The following is a 17086-nucleotide window of genomic DNA, read 5'->3' on the forward strand; positions in this document are numbered from 1 at the left end:
TAGCCTTTTATATCAGTGTAAAAGTTGCTGATTGTACTGAATAGGTAAAGGACGTTTTTAGATTTGTTTTTAGATTTATATTTAAGTACTCATTCTATGGAGAATGTAGCAAACAAACATGATCCTTAATGATAGATTGAGACTCTTGTTAATTGGAGAGAAGAACAATTTAAATGACCAAACAAAATACAGTGCGGTAGTTCTGAAAGATCCTGCATGATTTTTGCTCCTGTACACTCTCTGACCTCATCCAGTACTTTCCCCACTCACTCTCTCCATTCCAGCCACTCTGGCTTCTCTGTTCTTCCCTGAATACAGACGTCCACGTTCTCAGTAGGACCTTTGCCCGGGTTTCTAATGTTGACTTCAAACATTCTCCCCACATATCCACATGACTGGCTCCTTCATTTCCTTCAAGCCTGTGAAAGGTCATTTCATCAGAAGCTTTTTTCCCCCTCACCGTCTTAGCTGAAATATTGCACTGTCGGGGCCTACTCCTTATGCTACTTTGTTCTTAGCAGATTTTATCATCATGTATTTGTTACTGTCTGTCTGCTCCCTCTAGCTTGCAAGCTCTATTATTAGAGCAGGGAGTTTATTTTCTTTCTTGTTGAGTCTTTAGTAGTTACACATTTTCAGAAGTTGAGAGAGATGAACTGAATTATATAATACCACAAATAAAATTGTACATATCTTAATTCTTTTTGGCTCTATTTCTAACCGCATTTTTATTGACCCGGAGCTCTATTATTTGGATGTTTGCTGACCCTTCTTGAATAGACACAATGTCAAAACTAAAGGCCTTCAGTTGCATATGGTCTCATTAATAAAATGAAGCATAAATGCTTACTTAAAACAACTTAAAGATCAAAGTCAAATTGGCCATGTCATAGCAGTGTACAGAGTATTAAGTGATCTCAGACTAGGAGAGAACCTTAGTAGAGGAAAACCTCTAAAGAAGGTAATAACTGTATTTGAAGAAATAGATGAGTAAGGATTGGGTGTAGAGGTTGAAATATATTCCAGATAGTCAAAGAAGGAAATGTATAAATTATACAGAAAAAAGAGATTTCTGTGAAATGGAGACAATTAAAGGAGTAGATAACCCATAATTTTTCTTTTGTACTTGGATAAAAATTGTGTTACTAAATTCTGATTTTGTATTTGTGTATATGTGTGTAGCAGAGAGTTGTTTTCCTAATTAGACTAATTGGCATTATCTGCTTGGAAATAGTGCTTTCCTCCATCACTTAAAGAAATTCCTAGCCCAGTGGCTTGAACTTACAGAAATACTTATTCTTTGAAAATAGGTTGAGTGCTCAAGATAGGTAATACAGGAACAGAAACAATCTGGGAGAAAGATGAATGAGTTATCTGTATTGACAGTTATATTTGAAGTTTATTTCCTTATCAGAGAGGTCTGCTAAAATGAGCATAGAGAGTTGGTAAAGCGTGTAGGTGTTGTCACAGACTCACCTTTGAAATCTAAACAAATATACATCCTTTAAGAAAATACCATTCCGTTTTTGTCTGATACAATCAGTAAGATGCCCTCTTTTTCTCAGATTAGCTGTCGTAAAAAGGTAGGGCAGCTTCAAGGTCTGGCTTTTAGTCTGAGACCCCCAGGAAAGCCTTCCCTATGATGGCCTCAGAGCCCTGGGCTGTAGCCTCCTGCGCTCCAGCTCCTTGATGTGCCTTTGTAGCTCTGATCAGGCACTGTTACGTGGTGTGTGTGCCTCCCCCACCTCAACTCCGTATCTTTTCCACGGTTGCACTCCCAGCTCTTGACAGGAAGGCTTTGTTGAGGGAGCAGTTGCATGAATGAATAACCCTGTGCTTTCTAGTTTATGACTCGCTGGCAATCTAGTTGTCTGCATGCCCAGTGCATTCTCTGTTGACTAACTTCTTTGTTTTATCCTGGAATATAGACCTTATGGTAACCTTTCAAGTGTGATTTGTTTGTTGTAGGTAATGTAGGGGGCACCTTTTCAGTAATCTCCATTTCAAATGAGAGTAGTTTGTTGTGAAATAAACTGGCTAAGCTGCCTACCTGGCTGCTGGTGCTTTTACCCCTTACGTTAGAACAGTCTGGTCTGTTTACCAGATAAGATCTTTGGCGTGAGTATCTCAATAAGATATGCCCTTGCCTGGTCTTACTAGTAATGCTATATGAGTTGTTCTGGGTCATTCAATTCAGTTCAGTTGTAATTGAGTGCCTGATATCTGCTAGACAGTTTTTAAGTACTTTAGATACTACAGAAACAAAAAAGAGCCCTGTCCTCCTTGAACATTGTACACATAGATAGCAATAAGCAATGAGCATGTAAAAGAGGAAATTAGATAGCATTTAGCAGGCAATAATGCTTTGGACAAGAAGAAATGTGGAACAGGGAAGAGAAATTATTGGGCGTGTGAGGGCAGGGGGAGAGATGGTAAGGATAGACTATTTTACCTTTTTGTATTTCTTTTCCATGGGGATGGTCTTGATCTCTGTCTCCTGTACAGTGTCACGAACCTCCATCCATATTTCATCTCTGTCTATCAGATCTAGTCCCTTAAATCAATTTCTTACTTCCACTGGATAGGCAGAAGGGATTTGATTTAGGTCATACCTGAATGGTCTAGTGGTTTTCCCTACTTTCTTCAATTTAAGTCTGAATTTGGCAATAAGGAGTTCGTGATCTGAGCCATAGTCAGCTCCTGGTCTTGTTTTTGCTGACTTGTATAGAGCTTCTCCATCTTTGGCTGCAAAGAATATAATTGATCTGATTTTGGTGTTGACCGTCTGGTGATGTCCATGTGTAGAGTCTTCTCTTGTGTTGTTGGAAGAAGGTGTTTGCTATGACCAGTGCGTTCTCTTGGCAAAACTCTATTAGCCTTTGCCCTGCTTCATTCCGTACCCCAAGGCCAAATTTGCCTGTTAACTCCAGGTGCTTCTTGACTTCCTGCTTTTGCATTCCAGTCCCCTGTAATGAAAAGGACATCTTTTTAGGGTGTTAGTTCTAAAAGGTCTTGTAGGTCTTCATAGAACCATTCAACTTCAGCTTCTGTGGTGTGAGCGATGGTATGATCGCTCACCTAGAGCCAGACTTCCTGGAATGTGAAGTCAAGTGGGCCTTAGAAAGCATCACTACGAACAAAGCTAGTGGAGGTGATGGAATTCTGGTTGAGCTATTTCAAATCCTGAAAGATGATGCTGTGAAAGTGCTGCACTCAATATGCCAGCAAATTTGGAAAACTCAGCAGTGGCCACAGTACTGGAAAAGGTCCGTTTTCATTCCAATCCCAAAGAAAGGCAATGCCAAAGAATGCTCAAACTACCGCACAATTGCACTCATCTCACACGCTAGTGAAGTAATGCTCAAAATTCTCTAAGCCAGGCTTCAGCAATACATGAACCGTGAACTTCCAGATGTTCAAGCTGGTTTTAGAAAAGGCAGAGAAACCAGAGATCAAGTTGCCAACATCTGCTGAATCATCGAAAAAGCAAGAGAGTTCCAGAAAAACATCTATTTCTGCTTTATTGACTATGCCAAAGCCTTTCACTGTGTGGATCACAATAAACTGTGGAAAATTCTGAAAGAGATGGGAATGCCAGACCACCTGACCTGCCTCTTGAGAAACCTATATGCAGGTCAGGAAGCAACAGTTAGAACTGGATATGGACCAACAGACTGGCTCCAAATAGGAAAAGGAGTACAATACAGTACAATACAGTCAAGGCTGTATATTGTCACCCGTCGTATTTAACTTATATGCAGAGTACATCATGAGAAATGCTGGGCTGGAAGAAGCACAAGCTGGAATCAAGATTGCTGGGAGAAATATCAATAACCTCAGATATGCAGATGACACCACCCTTATGGCAGAAAGTGAAGAGGAACTAAAAACCTCTTGATGAAAGTGAAAGAGGAGAGTGAAAAAGGTGGCTTAAAGCTCAACATTCAGAAAACTAAGATCATGGCATCTCGTCCCATCACCTCATGGGAAATAGATGGGGAAACAGTGTCAAGACTATTTTGGGACTCCAGAATCACTGCAGATAGTGACTGCAGCCATGAAATAAAAAGATGCTTACTCCTTGGAAGGAAAGTTATGACCAACCTAGATAGCATATTAAAAAGCAGAGACATTACTTTGTCCACAAAGGTCCGTCTAGTCAAGGCTATGGTTTTTCCAGTGGTCATGTATGGATGTGAGAGTTGGACTGTGAAGAAAGGTGAGTGCCCAAAAATTGATGTTTTTGAACTGTGGTGTTGGAGAAGACTCTTGAGAGTCCCTTGGACTGCAAGGAGATCCAACCAGTCCATCCTAAAGGAGATCAGTCCTGGGTGTTCATTGGAAGGATTGATGCTAAACCTGAAACTCCAGAACTTTGGCCACCTGATGCGAAGAGTTGACTCATTAGAAAAGACCCTGATGCTGGGAGGGGTTGGGGGCAGGAGGAGAAGGGGACAACAGAGGATGAGATGGCTGGATGGCATCACTGACTCGATGGACATGAGTTTGAGTAAACTCCGGGAGTTGGTGATGGACAGGGAGGCCTGGCGTGCTGCAATTCATGGGGTCACAGAGTCAGACATGACTGAGCGACTGAACTGAACTGAAGGATAGACCTCATTGAGTAGGTGAATTTTAGGGAAAAATTTGAAGAAATACAAAGATTAGACTTGTATATGTGTGGGAGAAGAGCACTCCAGGCAGAGGGAAGAGCCAGTGCAGAGGTCCTGAGGCAGAAGACTGCATGCTGTATTGGAGTTGCAGCAAGGGGACCTGCACGGCTGGAGTGAGGAGGCCAGTGTGGAGCTAAGTGAGAGCAGGGGAGAGAAGCAGATGAAGAAAGGAGAAGGATGATTGGGGACACGATCCTGGTTCATGTGTGGGTTTATCTGCTGCTGAAAGGAATTTTGTCTTTAAGTGCAAGAGAAGCCTTTTGAGAAGAGTGAGATCTATTTTTCATTTTTATAGAATCACTCTATCTGCTGCTTTCACCGAAGAATCATTGGATGTATTTCAGAAGCATGTCATTACAACTTGTCAATCCTTGTGATTATTTTAAATACTTTGTTTTAATATGGATATGCTGCTTTCCCTTTCTGATAATTTCTTTGACAAATAGGGCTGACAGAAGTAGAAATGCCAAACTATAGATTTTTTTCTACATAGGTTCTTTCTGATTGTATTATGCGTTAAAGGCCGGGAAGTGGGGGCAGCAGGGCAGGAGTCTTGACAGTTGTCTGTTTTCCAAGAAGTGATTAGTAAACGACGCTCTGAAAGGGGTGCTGTCTAGAGAGTACCGGAAACCACGTATTGTAGAGTTCTGCCTTTTTGTTACAATACATTTTACTTTGAGAAATGATCATTTATGCTTTTTATAGTTTTAAGTTTAAAGGAGACCATCTTCCCAAGAAAAGTGGCAAACAGAATTTGTATCATCAGGCTGTGAAATCATATTTTCAGCCTTCAGTCTAATAAAAGTCCTACTTACTTAATTCCTTTTTAAATGTGGAGGGGAACTAAATAGCTTTCCAGCTGTTGGTCGGTTTTAATTATTGGAAGTGTATGAACACCGATAGGGCTTCCCAGGTGGCGCTTGCCTGCCAGTGCTGGAGATGTAAGAGATACAGGTTTGATCCCTGGGTTGGGAAGATCCCCTGAAGGAAGGCATGGCAACCCACTCCAGCATTCTGCCTGGAAAATCCCCACGGACAGAGGAGCCTGGTGGGCTACAGTTCATAGGGTCGCAAAGAGTCAGACATGACTGAAGCCACTTAGCATGCACGCATGCATGAACACCAACAATAAGAGGCATGTCTTGACTAAAATGTAATTAAATTTGCTTCCCAGGGACTAATACTGTAGAAATTATGTGGCATCTATTAATGCTCCTTTGGGATTGACTTATTTAAAATGTGCCTACCTATATTTTCCTCCCACTCCCTTGTTCACTACTTTTAAAAGTTGACGTGTCTTCCGTAAGCATTCGGTAACTTTTCATGACACTTGCTTTTGTCCACTGTTGGAAAATTTATTTCGAAAACCTTTCTGTATGTGATGAGTTGGAATTTGACAATTGGTTGTCTTGGATTGGTCTTCTGGGCTTCGTGGAAACAACGTGTAGTGATTAGGTTAGTTCCTGCCAGACAGGTCTGCCATGAATAATGTGGTCCAGTTGGTTTGACTGGAGCCTAGCAGCAATGTTTGACAATTATTACTGTATAGACTGATTAACCTTATGTACTTACATAATGTCTTGACAGTCTCGCTGTCTGGAAATTTTAGTGATAAAATGGATGCGGTCTCTGATGGGAGGGCATTTAAAGGGAATTACATAGTGGTGGAATATTCCAACCAAAAGCATACTCTCTCTCAGGCTGTGCAGTCAGTGGTCTTCTGACTGTATAGAATTTCTTGAGTTGTTGGTAACTATTTAAACACAATACTTAGACTTAAAATTACTATGTTTGCTTTGGTAATACTGCTTAACACCTTTCTGAACTAGCACTGCCATTAGAGACTTAAGATCTTTAGGTTTTATTTCAAGACAAATTAAGGTAGATTCTAGTTAGAATCACATAGAACAGTGTTTCTTTTGTTTACCTTTTCTCCTCAAAAATAAAATATTTTTGAAACCTGAAAGAATAACCCTCTCACTATTCAGTGTCATAAAATGTAATTATTTGCAAAACAGTCTTATTAAACAAAAGTTAGATTCCCTTTTCCTTAACCTGAGCTTTGCAAATTTTTATTATGGGTATGGCAACTATTATCCAGATTTTCTGAGAGAAGTCTTGATTCCACAGTATTAACCAGTTTTTCACAGTGTTCTCATATTCACTGGATTGTGTATCAATTTGGGGTTAAAAATACAGTGACTGATTAGGATGGAATATTATAGTATTTGTAAAACTTAAGTCATTCTCTTGACTTAAATTTTGTGTCATCTAAAAAAACTTGAAGGCTGTATGGGCTGTGATATAAGATCATGGTCTTTGAGATCAAACAGTTTTGGATTCAGCCCCTGACATGACCACTCTTTTAACCTTGAACAGATAATATATACTTGTTTTGTCTGTTTCTTCCTCTGCAAAATGGTAATACTAATGAAACTTACGGAGTTGTTGGGAAGAGTGTATGAGACACAGGCATAATAAATAGTAGTTGGCATGGAATAAGCACTAATGCCTTTGGTTATGTTATGTTGAGCTTGGAACATCTCTTAAGTCAGAACAACCTTTATGAAAACATTTCAAAACATCCAGCATAGTTTAAATGACATTTAGAGTTATCTTTCCTCAAGGCAATATAAACAAACATGCAAGCTGTAAAAATATGAAGTGCTGGACTTCCCTGGTGGTCCAGTGGTTAAGAATCTGCCTTGCATTGCAGGGGACATGGGTTCAATCCCTGGTCTGGAAGCTTCCGCATGCCATGGAGCAGCTAAGCCTGTGCACCACGACTACTGCATTTGTACTCTAGGGCCACGTTCTGCAGCAAGAGAAGCCACCACAGTGAGAAGCCTGCACACCCAACCAAAGAGGGTAGCCCTCGCTCGCTGCAGCCAGAGAAAGCCCATGCACAGCAACAAAGACCCAGTGTAGCCACAAATACAATAAATAAATAATGAAAAATCTTTAAAATATATATATGTGTGTGAAGTGCTAAAATCTTACTTAAGGTTACATCTATGCTAAGTTCTGTTGTTCTTTATGAAATTGTGAACTGACCATAATAGCAAACAGTGAAATTAAGAAACAGAAAAAAGAAAATTAATTCTTGTTTGAGGAAAGAAAGTAATAAATATAGTGGGGGGTATGTGTGTGTGTGTAAAGATAGGTCATACACATATATAGCTATATAAGACAGTAATAGTATATTTAAATTGCTGGCTTGGTTTCTTTTCATCCAAATTGATCAAAAATAAAAATGGAATTCGCTGGCAATCCAGTGGTTAGGAATCCACACTTCCATTACCAAGGCCCTGGGTTCAATCCTTGGCTGGGGAACTAAGATCCTGTAAACCATGTGGTGGCCTAAAACAAACAAACAAAAATAATATATTTTAAAAAATAGTAATTGAAGAGAAGTCAACCTCTTTTTTAATAGCTCAGCTGATATACATTCTGCCTCAGGAATGGGTAATGATTCTCCTAGTAGATAAAACCTAACCTAATTTTTAAAAATTCCGCTTGTTTAGTACTGACTGTGATTTTTATGTTCCCATAGCAGTGTGATACAGTAATGAGTGGGTAGGACATTGCATCGAGAATATCTGTGGTAAACCTGTTGGACTTGAATGGGATCATTCCCTAATCCTGTGATGTGAGGACAGGATGAAAAATACCCAGCGCCTCACCTGTGAGAAGTTCTAGAATGCCTGACTTAACTTGTAGATAACATATTTCATTAAAAGTAAGTGCAGGAATATTGTCAGTGGCCAGCATCCTTTTTCCAGTCATTCCTAAAAAAGGAGGGTTATAATCTGAAAATTTAAAGATACTTTTATTTTATTTTAACCAAAGTATAGTTGATTTACAATGTTGTGTTAGTTTCTGGTATTAGCAAAGTGATTCAGATATATATAGTAGTTTGTATCTGCTCATCCCAAAACTCCTAATTTATCCCTCCCCCCTGCCTTTGGTAATCATAAGTTTATTTTCCATGTCTGTGAGTCTGTTTCTGTTTTGTAAATAAGTTTATTTGAAGATACTCCTATTTTAGACCATGCAATATGAGGTGGAAAATGTAACAGTGGATTTAAAAATATGGCCATGCACTTAGTTATAGTGTACATTTCTCATGCAGTAATACTGTTTTTAAGAAAACTGATGGAAACACATATGTCATTCTAATCTCCATCTTTTCTTTTTTTTCTTTAATAGTTACTTTTATTTTTGGTTGCACTGGGCCTTTGTTGCTACATTAGGACTTTCTCTACTTGTGAGCAGGTGCTGTTCTTCATTGTGATACACAAGCTTCTCGTTGTAGTGGCTTCCCTTGCTATGGAGCGCAGGCTCTAGGCACGCAGGCTCCGGTAGTTACGGCTCATAGGCTTTAGTTGCCCATAGTATGTGGGATCTTCCTGGGCCTAGGATCCAACCCATGTCCCCTGCATTGGCAGGCAGATTTTCATCCACTCTACCACCACAGAAAGTGTGAAAGTGTTAGTCATTCAGTCATGTCTGACTCTTTGTGACCCTGTGGACAGTAGCCTGCCAGGCTCCTCTGTCCGTGGTATTCTCCAGACAAGAATACTGGAGTAGGTTGCCGTGCTCTTTGCCATGCCCTTCTCCAGGGGATCTTCCCAACCCAGGGATCGAACCCAGGTCTCCTGCATTGCGGGCAGATTCTTTACCAACTGAGCCACCAGGGAAGCCCCCCCACCACGGAAGTCCCTGCTTTTTTTTTTTTTCTTCTCTCTCCTTTAGAGAACCTAGGAAAAGATGGCAAGTTGGAACAAGTATAAAAATTTTTAGAAAAATAGACGACAGGCAGTAAAGTTAGAATAGTGATGCTGAAAATGAGCCCCGCATCAATCGTTACTAAGCTTTTAGCTGTCACTGTGGTACTTATTGAGTGGACTTCTGATAGTCTTAGGAAGATCAGAGCTTTCTTAGGGTTCTGGATGATTGTGTTAACTCTCCGTTGATTTTTAGGTACCTGGTGACCCATCTCATGGGGGCAGATCTGAACAACATTGTAAAATGCCAGAAGCTCACGGATGACCACGTTCAGTTCCTCATCTACCAGATCCTCAGAGGTCTCAAGGTACGGACTGACAACTTTGAGAAATAGATTCTTCCTCTCTCCCTCCTGTTTAGGGCTTAAGGGAAAACAAACAAAACTTTTCTTACGGAAGATTTCAAATACGACAATCACAAGTACAGTCATAGTATAATGAACCCCTGTGTTTACTCAGCAACCACAATTACCAACATAGAGCTATCTTGTTCCCTTTCATATTCCCCTAAACCCTGGATTATTTTAAGGCAAGTCTAGACCTCATATCATTCCACCCCCTTGATACTTCTATATAGGCATGTCTGAGAGTTAAGGACTCTTCATTATTACAGCTAAACAATAATAATAATTTCTCGATGTAATCTGATATCTGTTCAGTGTCATGTTGAAACTTTGAAAATATCCTCAAAGGGGTTAATTTGGGGGTTAAAAGGGGGGAAAATATCCTCAAAGGGGTTATCTGCCCCTGTGGAAAGGGCAGATAAACAATGTTTTCAAATTAAACCATCTTTAATATTTAGCAGCTTTGAGTCTTTATTATGCTCTAGAGCACCCAGTAGAAAATAGGTTGAAAGCTCTATTTTACTTATACTCCAGCTCTGTGAATAGAGTTAATGGTATAGAAATCATAGTTATGATAAGATTATAGACTACTGATAATTACGTGTTCTGATTTCTAATTCTTCTCTTAATTCTAACATTTCTTATTGAATCATAAAAAAGTAAAAATGTACTTCAGACATGTCATATAACATGATAGGAGATTGGAGATAACTTTCTTTCACTGATTATTTTTTGTATGTGTGTGTGCTTTTTCGCAGTATATACATTCAGCCGACATAATTCACAGGGTAGGTATTGTGTTTTGATTACATAATTGGGATGGTGGGTGGGGAGGTTAGCAAGATCCTAGTCTAAGCATTTTAGCCATTGAAATATTGACTGATTGCAACTTTACTCTAGGTTTAAACTAATTAAAGAATGAGGATGTATAGGTTTTTTGTTTTGTTTTGTTTACCTACTTAAGGCTAATTAGAACTAGGTAGTGACTCTAGAATGGAAATTGTTTATAGCTGGATCAAGTCTTTTCTGTTTAGCTCTTCATCATTACCTTTAGCGAGAGAATTTACCAAGCATCATGAAGTTGATCCTGTCCTCTCTTGCTTCCTAGGACCTAAAACCTAGTAATTTAGCTGTGAATGAAGACTGTGAGCTGAAGGTAGGATGAAGTGACATTAGTAATTGTTTGTTTCACTTTGTAATTATATGTTTGACTAACCAGGCAAATTTATAAAGGGAATGAGTTTATAAAGCCATGACTTTTTATCTGGAAATTTATATTGTATTGTCCTTAGGAATATCATTAGACTTTGAAATTTAAACTGGAAATTTAGTAAGCTTTAGTTTGAGTGATATTGAAGGTAGTATCAGGTATCTTCTTTTCATTCTAAAATGAAGTTAAATTAGAAATTTAATATACTAGTGATAAAAAAGGAGAATTCTAGTATGAATATCTAGAAAGCAGTCCTTTTGAGGTACTTATGGGATTATATCAGTTTCTAAGAGGAAAAAAAAGGCAGAAACCCACTCTTTCAAAATAATTCAAATAAGAGATAATCTATAAAGAGCAAGCAGCTCTGGAATTTTTTTCTTTGTTTCATTTCTCATTTTACTCAATTTTTTGGAAACAAAATTTACAATAAAATGCATCATTTTAAGTGTGCATATGACAAATTTATATAGCTCTGTAACCACCAACACAATTATGATAAAGAACATGTCCATCACTCCAGAAAGTTCCTTGTGCCCCTTCCTAGCTAGTCCCCACCCCTCGACCCCTACTTCCGACAACCACTGATCTGCTTTCTGACACTGTAGCGTAGACTTGTCTTTTCTGGAGTTTTATACGAGTGGAATCATACAATATTTTTCAGTGTGTGTCTGACTTTTGCTTAGTGTAATATTATTGAGATCCATCTGTATTGTGTATATCAGTAGTTTATTCCTTTTTGTTGCCAAGTAGATCCATTTTATGACTATACTACAATTTGTTTATCTATCACCTATTTATAGACAGGGCTTCCTTGGTGACTCAGCCATAAATAACCCACCTATCAGTGCAGGAGACACGCGTTCAATTCCTGGGTCTGGGTCGGAAGATCCCCTGGAGAAGGAAATGACAACCCTCTCCAGTATCCTTATCTGGGAAACACCATGGACTGAGGAGCCTGGCAGGCTACAGTCCATGGGATTGCAAAAGTCAGAAACAACTTGACAAGTAAACAAAACAACTGATAGGCACAAGTGCCTCAGTTTCGGTTCAGAGCTATGTAAACCTGCTATGAATATTCATGTTTGTGTGGAACACATATTTTCATTGCTCTTGGGTAAATGCAAAAGCAGGGCATTTTTGCTTTGTTTTTTTTGTAATTTCATTTTTTTTTTTTTAAGTTCTTGCTGTGTTCCCCATGCATTCTAAGCATGGGCCAGGAAATATGTTATGCAAATGCTTTGCTGTTCTTGCTTTTTAATTTGCACTACAGTTTTTTCCCTCCCGCTCTACAAGCCTTGAGATTTGGACTGTTCAGTGCCTGCTTCTGTCCTCTCCCTTAGATCTTGGATTTCGGACTGGCTCGACATACAGATGATGAAATGACAGGCTATGTGGCCACCAGGTGGTACAGGGCTCCTGAGATCATGCTGAACTGGATGCATTACAACCAGACAGGTACTCCTTGAACTGCTTACTTAGGGCCTTATTAATACATGTTAGGTATATTTGGGGTTCCCAGAAGTGGAGATGGGGGAGTAGAAGGAAACATTCTTTTTCTTCCCTCAGGAAACATTTAAGTCTACAAAAAGAGGATATTTCAGTTGCTCAGAGAAAGTAGGGTTTTTCAGACTCTGTGATTTAATTGGCTTTTTACTTATTTTGAACATGTTCTTTCATATTCATATTCTACCCGAAGACATTGGGTTCATAATATTAATTCTCAATATTACTTGGGAGAATCCACCATTTCTACCAGCAAGAAACCTCTGCCCCTTTGTGAACGGCTTATTTCTCTTGCCGTAACTGTGTTTTGACTTAGCCCACCTGTGAAGACCTTTAATTGTGGTGAAGGTTTTAGCTTATTTATTTCTGTAAAAATGTTGAGTATGAGTGTTGAACTTCAGATTCCTTAAATATTAATTAGAGTATTTCAGCCCTAGCTGTAGTTCCATTTGTAGCCAAGTTTGGTAAGAGTGACTTTGTGTATACTTTTATTTCTCTTTAATTTTGCCAGTTGATATTTGGTCAGTGGGATGCATAATGGCCGAGCTGTTGACTGGAAGAACGTTGTTTCCTGGTACAGACCGTATCCTTTGAAAAGTTTTGGGTTCTTGTTTATTGTCTGTATTGTAGTGTCCGTGGAAGTGTATCGCTTTTACCTCTGGGAAGGACTTTCAGTTACTTGTTTCTGTCGCCCATTGTGAGATCTGCCCTCCTGCGGAGTATCTTGCTGTGCCAAGAAAGAGGCTTCAGTTTACTTTTATGATTTGGAAAAATTCCTCATAATCTGGAAAACCTTTAAAATCTTTCATATGTCATATTTTTTGCAGCAGATTCCTTATTAATCTTCCCACAGCCATTCTGCGACTGAGTGTGTTGGTGAGAAGTTCTAGACCTCAATGACTGGTTAAGTCTGTTTGTACCAACACTCAGTGAGCACAAGATAACCATTTATAAATCAGGCATATCTTGCTTTTATGTTTGGTTTACATATTAAAAAGGCGGTATTTGGTCCTTGTAATGATATACTTGCTGACTTGTTATATTTGTTGCTTAAAAACAAACAGAAGCAAGAAGATAAGGTCACCCTGTCGTGTACCTCTGTCTCCCCTCAGCATGACTTTATTTTTATCCCAGATTGAAACCAAACTTTAATTCAGTTGCAGATTTATTGTCTAGTTCATAGTTTATTATGACCCCTTTATTTTAGTCTCTTTTCTATCTGCTGCATGCCAGTTTAGTGATAATATCATGAAAATGTGGTTTGTCGTAACCCTCATCAATTCCACTTGGGGAAGATGTTTAGGCAAGAAAGAATTTTTAAATTTATATCTAGAATTAGATCTGAAGATTTTTGTAAAATTCATTTGACTCGCTCTCCACCAGTTTGATTGAGCATTTAGAGATGCTGCCGATACCTGTGTTCTATCACAATTAGAGACCTAAAAGCTGTTTTAGCATCTCACCTAAGCATACAGACTGAGTTTATAAACCAGAGTGTCAGTTTACCGGCTTACAGTTGGTATCATACTTCTGGGGTGACTGTGATGTTCATTTCATCAATCCACATATTCTCACTATCTTCTGCTAGAATGTACTTTGCTAATGAACTGAAAAGCCTCTTTCCTCAGCTGTCCATTTCCCTCTGAATATTACTGGATTGATAGAGTATAATTTCCCTATATGGCTCACCTTATTCCTTCTCGTCCCCGGATTCTAATTTTAATACCTAATGTTTCCCCTTTGTCCTTTGTTTCATTTGCCTTATACCTGTTTCTTAGAAATTTGACATGCACATTATAGTCTAAGCTAAGAGAATCAGGGACATTTTATGATTTTCATTTTCCTCTGTGTCCCATTCTTTACTCTGTCTTCCTGCGCATTGTGCTCTGATGTCCTCTGTTCCTCCTGCCCCTTCCTTTCCTTTATTCCTGTATCTCTGTCTACAGTCAGTCGCAGACGCTCGTACCTACATAGAGACACAAGGTGGTGGAGAGACAGGGAGTGTAAAGCATGCCAGTTTAGAGCACATGTTCTGGAAGCAGACTTCCAGGGTTGGTATTACTTAGCTCTTTTACTTCCGGCCCTGACTTTGAGCAGGTTGTCTAACCTCAGTCTCTTGGTTTCCCTAACTGTAAAATACTGATAATAGTACATACCTCATGTGAGAATTCAGTGAGATGATCTGGAAGGGACTCAGAACAGGGCCTGCCAGTAGATGTTAGCCATCATCTTCATCAGTGATCTTTGGGAAGATTTTCTCCCTTCATTTTCCCACTTTATTGTCTACTTATAAATCATTAAAGGCTATGTTTTTTTTTTGTTTTATTTAAATTTTTTAACAGATAGTGAAGGATGGATCCCCTTGACAGGCTACTGGTATAAAGGTTTCAAAGCAGTTGTGTGTGCCTTTGGTTCTGTCTCAGTAACAAGTGCCTACTGATGGATTGACCCTTTTAAAATGCTAACTTTCAGCCTCTGTAAGAAGTGTTCCTTTTTATGCATACTTCTTTTCCCTCTATGAGCTTTAGGTAGAAAACCTAGCATTTAAGCTTTTTACTAGGAGATTCTCTTTTTAATACATGAGAATTCTTTTCAAAATTTTTATTTTAGTAATACAGTTTCTTTTCTACTTGGCTCCTTTTCAGGCAGATGTTCTCCTGGATCAGGAAACTTAAATTTGGAAGATTTGTATTTGTTATATACATAACTCCCTTCTTGTCAGTTGCTATCTGTGTGGATGTAGCTTTGATTGCCTGACAAGGGGAGAGGAAAGTGTTTTCTGTTGCTTTTTCAAGTCCCCAGTTGATTCTAGTGTGCATCCAGTGTTGAGTACAACTGGAGTTTAACCAAGTTGAATTTTAGTTGTAATCTTTCAGACTGAAAGTTACGTAGTAGTTCTTCCTTTTTTTTTAGGTACCAATGAGATAAAAGTTAAGAATCTAGAATTATCCACTTGGGGATCTAAAAGATGCTAAAAAACATCTAGTCGGGCCCCCTGTTTTTATAGATGAGGAAGTTATAAGAACCCAGAAAAGATAGATACAAATCTATCTGCCTCAGGTCTCCATTTCTTTCCAATATTCTATTTGATGCCTGTTCTCCTGGTTTCTAAAACTCATTTTCTTAAAACCTTTGCAAAATGTGCTGGCCCCACACATTCTTCTGTTGCTCAGAAAGGCACACAGCTACTGCTTATTTATGATTTTAAAACACAGCTGAATGCCAAGGAATCCTCTAGAGTGTGCTCTTTACTTGAGTACACAGTTTGCTCCCTGTTTTCCTCATTTATTATTCATCTTGCATTTGGAACTGGTGGTTTTAGCTTCTAGATAAGAACTATCTAATAGAACTTTCTGTGGTCTTACAAGTGGCTTACGTATGTACTGTTCAATATGGTGGTTGGTAGCTACCAGCCACATGTGGCTATAGAACACTTAAAATGTGGCCAGTGGAACTTAGAAGCTGAATTAAAAATATTTTTGCAGTCAAGTGTTTTCACATATAATTTGCCACTTTATTTTTTTTATTGTGATAAAATAAACAACATGAAATTTACCATCTTAATCCTTTTAAAGTATACAATCTAGTGGCACTAATTACATTCATAAAATTGTGCATCTCCCACCACTGTCTATGTCCAAAACATTTTCATCACCCCAAACAGAAGCTGTACCCATTAAACAAAAACTTCCTAGTCCCTCTTATAGCCTCTCATTACCTCTCTTCTGCTTTCTGTCTCTATGAATTTGTTTATTCTAAATATTTAATATTAAGTGGGCTCACACAATATTTGTGTTTTTGTGTCTGAATTATTTCACTTAGCATGTTTTCAGGGCTCATCCATATTGTAGCATGGATCAGAACTTCATTCTTTTTTATGACTGAATACTATTCCATTGTGTGGCTATACCATATTTTTTTTATCCATTCATATGTTTATAGACACTTGGTAGTTTCCACCTTTTGGCTGTTATGAATAGTGCTACAGTGAACACTAACATACAGGTACCTCTCTGAGTTCCTCCTCTCGCTTCTGTTGGCTTATATCTAGGAGTGGAATTGTTGGGTCATGAGGTTGCTCTGTGTGTAACTTTTTGAGGAGCAGAGCAGTCATTGTTCGTCACAGCAGTTTCACCGTTTTACATGCCCACCAGTGATGTATGGGCAATTTCTCCATATCTTCACCAACAGTTGTTTCTTCCTTCCATCCCGCTTTTTAAAATTATAGCCATCCTAGAGATACCAAGTGCAATCTCTTTGTGGTTTTCATTTGCATTTCCTTAATGACTAATGATGTTGAGGATCTTTTCCTTTGTTTACTGTTGGTATGTCTTTGGAAAAATATTTGTTTGAGACCTTTACCCACCTTTTAATTGGGTTGTCTTTTTCTTGTTGAGTTTTAGGAGTTTTTTATATATTCTATATATTAAGCCTTCACCAGATATGTGATATGCAAATATTTTCTCCCATTTTGTGGGCTGCCTATTCATTTTTTAAATAATATCGTTTGATGTATGAAAGTTTTTTTTATGAAGTTCCAACATATTTTTTCTTTTGTGTTCATGTTTT

At 38.6% G+C, this 17086-nt stretch overlaps 1 protein-coding gene across 3 annotated transcripts in view; it reads left to right on the forward strand.

Annotated features, from left to right (window-relative positions):
• The window catches only part of MAPK14 (mitogen-activated protein kinase 14), a 74290-nt gene that overhangs the window by 36244 nt on the left and 20960 nt on the right, over nt 1-17086 (forward strand). For all 3 annotated transcript variants that reach the window (XM_061146538.1, XM_061146537.1, XM_061146535.1), the window contains exons 4-8: nt 9657-9768; nt 10563-10592; nt 10913-10960; nt 12355-12469; nt 13029-13100. In XM_061146538.1, coding sequence (XP_061002521.1) covers nt 9657-9768; nt 10563-10592; nt 10913-10960; nt 12355-12469; nt 13029-13100 — 377 coding nt within the window. The remainder of the gene's footprint in view (nt 1-9656; nt 9769-10562; nt 10593-10912; nt 10961-12354; nt 12470-13028; nt 13101-17086) is intronic.

The sequence above is a fragment of the Dama dama genome, chromosome 7, assembly GCF_033118175.1.
Source record: "Dama dama isolate Ldn47 chromosome 7, ASM3311817v1, whole genome shotgun sequence".
In the NCBI taxonomy this organism is placed as follows: domain Eukaryota; kingdom Metazoa; phylum Chordata; class Mammalia; order Artiodactyla; family Cervidae; genus Dama; species Dama dama.